This window comes from Ornithorhynchus anatinus, chromosome X5, assembly GCF_004115215.2.
Source record: "Ornithorhynchus anatinus isolate Pmale09 chromosome X5, mOrnAna1.pri.v4, whole genome shotgun sequence".
Taxonomy (NCBI): Eukaryota; Metazoa; Chordata; class Mammalia; order Monotremata; family Ornithorhynchidae; genus Ornithorhynchus; species Ornithorhynchus anatinus.
In genome coordinates, this window is record NC_041753.1 from 33,013,294 (window position 1) to 33,019,718 (window position 6,425).

Sequence of the window (6,425 nt, forward strand, 5' to 3'; positions counted from 1 at the left end):
TCTGCCTGAAACTCCGTCCCCCTTCACAACCACCAACAGACCACTGCTTTCCCCATCTTCAAAGCCACTCTAGGAAGCCTTCCCTGACTAATCTCTCAGTCCTCCTACCTATTTCTCCCACTATGCACTTGAGTCCATACCATCAATCACAAAATGGTATATATTTAGGACTGACTGTGGAGCACTGTATTAAGGGCTAGGAATAATACAACACAAGAGAGTTGGTAGACATGTTCCCTGCCCACAAGGAGCTTACAGTCTAGAGCACGTAGTTACTCCCCCGCCTCCCCCAAATCCCACGACACTTATGTACATAGCTTTATACTCAGTTAATTCCCATATCTGCAATTTTATTGTCTATCCCCACCACTAGATTTTTAAGCTCTATGACAGCAGGGATCGTATCTACTTCATTATACTCTCCCAAGCTTATAGTACAGTGATCGGCCCAGAAAAGGAAGCCGCATGGCATAGTGGATAGAACACGAGCCTGGGAGTCAGAAGGTCGTGGATTCTAATTCTGGCTCTGCCACTTGTCTACTGTGTGACCTTGGGCAAGTCACTTCACTTCTCTGGGCCTCAGTTACCTCATCTGTAAAATGGGGATTGAGACTGTTGAGCCCCGCATGGAACAGGGACTAGGTCCAACTCGATTTGCCTGTATCCACCTCAGCCCTTAGTACAGTGCCTGGCACATAGTAAGCACTTAACAAATACCATTATTATTATTTAAAAGCCCTCAATAAGTACTCTTGAGTGACTAAAAGGAGGTAGTGGAAAGGGGGGTCGGGGCAGGGAGAGACAACAAACCCAAGGCCCTGACCTCTTTGACTGAAAGAAAAATAGCTGGCAGAGGTGGGGAATAAGCCCCTCCCTTCACTGAACCTTAACCCACAACAGTATTGAAGGATTGAGGGGTAGGGGTGGGGGCACTTACCCCGCCCATCTACCTGTCTGCTTCCAGGACTGTGTCACCTTCATTACTTTGTTTTCTCCTGCAGAAGGAAAATGTCAGGTGTGGGATCCCAGGTGCTTGCCAACCCAGATTTTGTCTGTGAAGAGCTAACAGCTAACATAATAAAATTGGAAAAGGTAACTTTCCTTTTTTCCATCTTTCACATGACTTCAGGCTGCTCTCTACCACAGTTCAGAGAAACAGCATGGCCTAGTGGATAGAATACGAGCCTGGAAGTCAGAAGGACCTGAGTTCTAAGCCCGACCCCTCCCCTTGTCTGTTGTGTGATCTTGGACAAGTCACCTCACTTTTCTGTGCCTCAGTTACCTTATCTGTAAATTGAGGATTAAGACTATGAGCCCCATGTGGGACATGGACAGTGTCCAACCTGATTAGCTTATATGTACCCCAGCGCTTAATACAGTGCCTGGTACATAGTAAGTGCTTAACAAATACCATTTTAAAAAAATGCTATCCCAAGGTCCAGAACAAGCAGTTGTGGTGGGGATGGTGCTAGTCAGCAAACCTCTCCACTCCCCATCTTGGTATCCGAGCAGCCACACTGAACACCTGAGGGGGACCACTCTGCCCTCTCGCCTCTGCTCTGACCTGTCCAGCTGAGCATCCTCACCAGACACTTCTGCTGCTTGATGTGCTGGGCCTTGATCTAATAATAATGTTGGTATTTGTTAAGCGCTTACTATGTGCAGAGCACTGTTCTAAGCGCAGGGGTAGACACAGGGGAATCAGGTCGTCCCACGTGGGGCTCACAGTCTTAATCCCCACTTTACAGATGAGGTAAATGAGGCACGGAGAAGTTAAGTGACTTGCCCACAGTCACACAGCTGACAAGTGGCAGAGCTGGGATTCGAACCGATGACCTCTGACTCCAAAGCCCGTGCTATTTCCACTGAGCCACGCCGCTTCCCCACTGCGTGTTATTGCCCAGCGAAGCCTCTCGTTGCCCATGGGCACTCTGGCAAACAGTATGACTGCAGGGACAGAGGCTTGTTGGCTCGAGGGGGAGTTCATTCCCAACACAGCCTCATTTGGGATGAGCGGTGGGCAGGCCCCACTCGTTTGTGGCTCCGGCCTCTTGGCCATTGACCCAAGTGGGTAATTTCTCTGCCCTGTCAGCTCGGGCTTTGAGGAGCCATGGAAACTCTTTCCAAGCTCCCGGAGTGGGGGAGTGTCTCAGTTGTACAGGGATGGTTGGTAATGGGACTTTTCTTCTGCCATTTCAAGATACAAAATAACCTGCAGAAGCTGCTCGAGAATGACAACTGACTGACCCGGCCTTTCCGGGTCAACTTGATGCCTTCAATTCCACTTTAGCAAGCCCACTCTGAGCCACAGGAGAGAACTCAACTGGCGGAGACACGATCGGCACCAAATCCAAACTGCAGGAAAGAGGGACGTGACCCTAAGTGGCCTGTTCTTGGGCAACCTAAGTTTTAAACCTGATGCTCTGAGAGCTGTTTCAGTGCCTCTCCTGAAGAAAGCTGATCCTGTCTCTGGAGAAGGAAGGATTCTGCAGGATCTCCCTGGAATCAGATGGCTTCTGTTCCTGCAGAACGGCTCCCCCTCAATTTCCGACTTCATTCCCCTGTCTTTGGCCTTTAGCGCCCTGGCTCCCAACTCAAAAACCCAGGTTCTGCCAAGTCCGTGGCCTGGCCCCAAAAAAGGCAGGCATCACAGCCGTACAAAACCACAACGGTGGACCTGTTCCAACAAATGGGTCTCCTGTGTGGTGGTTTTGTACTGCTGTTCATCTCCCCCTGAAATAACCTGCAGGCTTTACAGTGCTCACAGTGGGCTTGAAAATTGAAGGAGACAAAGTGGGCTAAACCTCTGAAGTTTGAGTTTTTGTTTTGTTTTTGGTTAAGACTAATAGCTGGTTGTCAGTAATGTTCTCTGATTATGGGAGCTGGGGGACATGCAGCAGAGGACCAAATTAGAACCTGCTGGGTTTGGCAATTTCCACCCTTCTGAATCCTCCCACAGCACTTGTGGGCGACGTGTTGGCAAATGAAAAACCATGAGATGTAGAAAGTAGAGTTTGGCTGTGTTTGAAATCTTTCCAAAGAGGAGTCTTTGAGGGGAAACACACAAGTCCATGTCAACACTTAATAGTCTGATGTTTTTCTCCTTGCTGCCTCAAATTAAAAATATAGTGGTTTACTAATTTAATTTACCATTTGGGTTTGTTGGTTTCATTAGTAATTATTTAGGTTTCTTTAGTTTCTGTACATATAACGTATTCTATTTCCGTTATTGCATTTTATAATCATTTCTGTGAAATGTACCCTATGTTAATCAAATAAGCTAATAAATTAGATAAGTTGGTCACATTATTTGTTTTGTTAAGACCACTGGATCAGGGTGCCGCTAATGTTCTGGGCATTGCTTGTTCCACCAATGGCTTTTATTAAATGTTTATTGCTAAAAATATCCAGCTGGCCATTTCTTTTGTTTAAAAATAAGCCCTAAAATTGGCCCAAGCCAGGAGACACATTGAAGGGAGAGAATTTTCTGGTAGAAATGAATTAAGTGTCCGTGTAAATTTGACAGTATCCCAAAGTGTTTCTTATTTTGTCGGAGCACTTCTTACTGGCAGCTTTATTGGTGAGATTCTCCAGCATGGTGCCACAAATTAAGCAGGCCAAAAATAAAAAGTTTTCCTAAACAGGTCAAAGTGAGTTTAAGGCTTTCCACCAGCGGTTGGGACAGAAGAGCCCAACACCGTGAAAAACACCGTGAAAGCTTTGAGCAGTTCATCTACCTGGACTGACTGGACTGGATGCCTACTGGCACATGTCAAATTTGAGATGTCAGCAGGCCATCTAAGAAGAGATGTCCCTAAGGTAGGAGGAAATACAAAACTGCAGAGAAGGAGAAGGGTCAGGGCTGCAGAGGTCATTTTGGGAATTATCCACATAGAGATAGCGGTCAAAGCTGTGGGAGCAAATGCATTCTCCAGGGGAGTGGGTGTAACCAGAGACTAGAAGGGGGCCCAAAATTGAACCTTGAGGGACTCCTGCCACTAAAGGGTGGTAGGCAGTAGAGAAACCAGCAAAAGAGACTGAGAAGGAGCAACCAGAGAGATAATCAATGGTATTTAAGCCCTTGGGAAAATACACCACAATGGATTTGGTGGACATGATACCTGCCCACAAGGAGCTTTACCGTCTAGAGGGGGAGACAGACATTAAAATAAATTAGATAGGGGAATTGGCTGAGTTTAAGGATATGTACATAAATGTTGTGGGGCTGAGGTTAGGGTGAATATCAAGTGCATAAGGGGTGCAGATCCAAGTACATGGATGGATTGGAGGAGATAGGAAGAGAACCAGGAGAAGATTGTGTCGATGGAGCCAAAGGTAGATAGTGTTTCCAGGAGGAAGGGGTGGTCCACAGTGTCAAAGGCAGCTGTGAGATCGAGGAGGATTAGGATGGAGTAGAGGCTGTTGGATTTGGTGAGAAGGAGGTCATTGGTGACCTTGGCAAGGGTGTTTTCCATGGAGAGGAGGAAGCAGAAGCCAGAATACTGGGGATCAAGGAGAAGAGGAAGGGAACATTGTTACATCATGTCGTTACATTGTTAAAATCCGCCCTTTCCTCTCCATCCAAACCGTCACCACATTAGTACAATCACTTATCCTATCCTGCCTAGATTACTGTATCAGCCTCTTTTCTGACCTCCCAACCTCCTGCCTCTTCCCACTCCAGTCCATGCTTCACTCTGCTGCCCAAATTATCTTTCTACAGAAACATTCAGGGCATCTCATGCTCCTCCTCAAAAATCTCCAGTGGTTGCCTATCCACCTGCATATCAAACAAAAACTCACCATTGGCTTTAAAGCTCTCCATTACCTTGCCCCTTCCTACCTCACCTCCCTTCTCTCTTACAACCCAGCCCTCACATTTTGCTCCTCTGGTGCTAACCTTCTCACTGGGCCTTGTTCTTGCCTGTCTCAATGCCAACCGCTGGCCCACCTCCTACCTCTGGCCTGGAACGCCCTCCCTCCTCAAATCTGCCAATTACTTTCCCGCCCCTCAAAACCTTACTGAAGGCACATCTCCTCCAAGAGGCCTTCCCAGACTAAGCCCCCTTTTCCTCATCTCCCACTCCCTTCCGCATCACCCTGATTCACTCCCTTTGCTCTTTCCCCCTCTCACTGCCCCAGGCATTTATGTATATATTTGCAATTTTATGTATTTATATTGATGTCTGTTTACTTGTATTGAAGTTTGTCTCCCTCCTTGTAGACTGTGAGCTCGCTGTGGGCAGAGATTGTCTCTCTTTATTGCTGTATTGTACTTTCCCAAGTGCTAAGTACAGTGCTCTGCACACAGTAAACACTCAGTAAATATGATGGAATGAATGAAAAGTGGAGGCATCAGGTATAAACTCACTGGAGGAATTTGGAAAGGAATGATAGGAGAGAGATGGGATGGTCACTCAGGATGCAGTGAGGTCAAAGGAGGGTTTTTAAACCCTCTCCTCCCAACAACTTTCCCATCACTGTTGACCATACCATCATCCTCCCTGTTACACATGCCCACAACCTTAGCATTTTCCTTCACTCATCTCTCCCCTTCAACCTGCATATTCAGCCCATCACTGTCAATTCTATCAGTCAGTCAATCCTATTGTGTTACTGTGTGCAGAGCACTGTACTAAGAACTTGGAAGAGTACAATAAAATTCAGTTGGTAGCAGAACCTAATGGAAGACAGTATGGGTCTGAGAGTCAGAAGACTTTGAGTTCTCCTGGCTCCTCTGTGTGTCTGCTGTGTGACCTTGGGCAAGTCACTTAAATTCTCCATGCCTCAGTTCTCTTGTTCTCCCTCCTACTTAGACTGTGAACCCCATATGGAACAGGGACTGGAACCAACTTGTTTTGTCTTTTATCTACCCCAGTGCTTAGAACGGTATTTGGTCCATAGTAAGCGCTTACAAGTACCATAATTATTATTATTACAAGAAGATTGTAATCACAACATCTCTAGAGTCTGCCCCTTCTTCATCCAAACTGCTACCCCACTGATCCGAACACTTATCCTATCATTCCTTGACTACTGCATCATCCTCCTCATTGACCTCCTTGCCTCCAGTCTCTCCCCACTCCAGTCCATACTTCACTCTGCTGCCCAGATCAATGTTTCTAAAAAATTGTTCTGCAAGCATCACCTCTCTCCTCAAAAACTTCCAATGGTTTCCCATTCATCTCCACATCAAACAGAAACTACTCACCTTCGCCTTTAAGGCACTCAACCTGTCTCCCTACTATCTATCCTCATTCCTCACCACTACAGCTGTTGCTTTTGTTGTTATTATTACCCCATGAAAGAAAATCTATCAGTCATTTCCACTGCACTACTGAGCCACAGCATCAAAACTTCAGCCCAATCCACTGCGGCAGCCTGGGCCTCTGAGGGTGAAGTGGAAGGAGCCTAAGGATCCTGTT

General features: G+C 46.6%; 1 protein-coding gene across 6 annotated transcripts in view; it reads left to right on the forward strand.

Annotated features, from left to right (window-relative positions):
- The window catches only part of GRAMD2B (GRAM domain containing 2B), an 89,915-nt gene extending 86,509 nt beyond the window's left edge, over positions 1-3,406 (forward strand). For all 6 annotated transcript variants that reach the window (XM_029055925.2, XM_029055930.2, XM_029055926.2 and 3 more), the window contains 2 exons: positions 1,002-1,092; positions 2,201-3,406. In XM_029055925.2, coding sequence (XP_028911758.1) covers positions 1,002-1,092; positions 2,201-2,242 — 133 coding nt within the window. In that variant the 3' untranslated portion in view covers positions 2,243-3,406. The remainder of the gene's footprint in view (positions 1-1,001; positions 1,093-2,200) is intronic.
- The last annotated feature ends 3,019 nt before the right edge of the window (positions 3,407-6,425 follow it).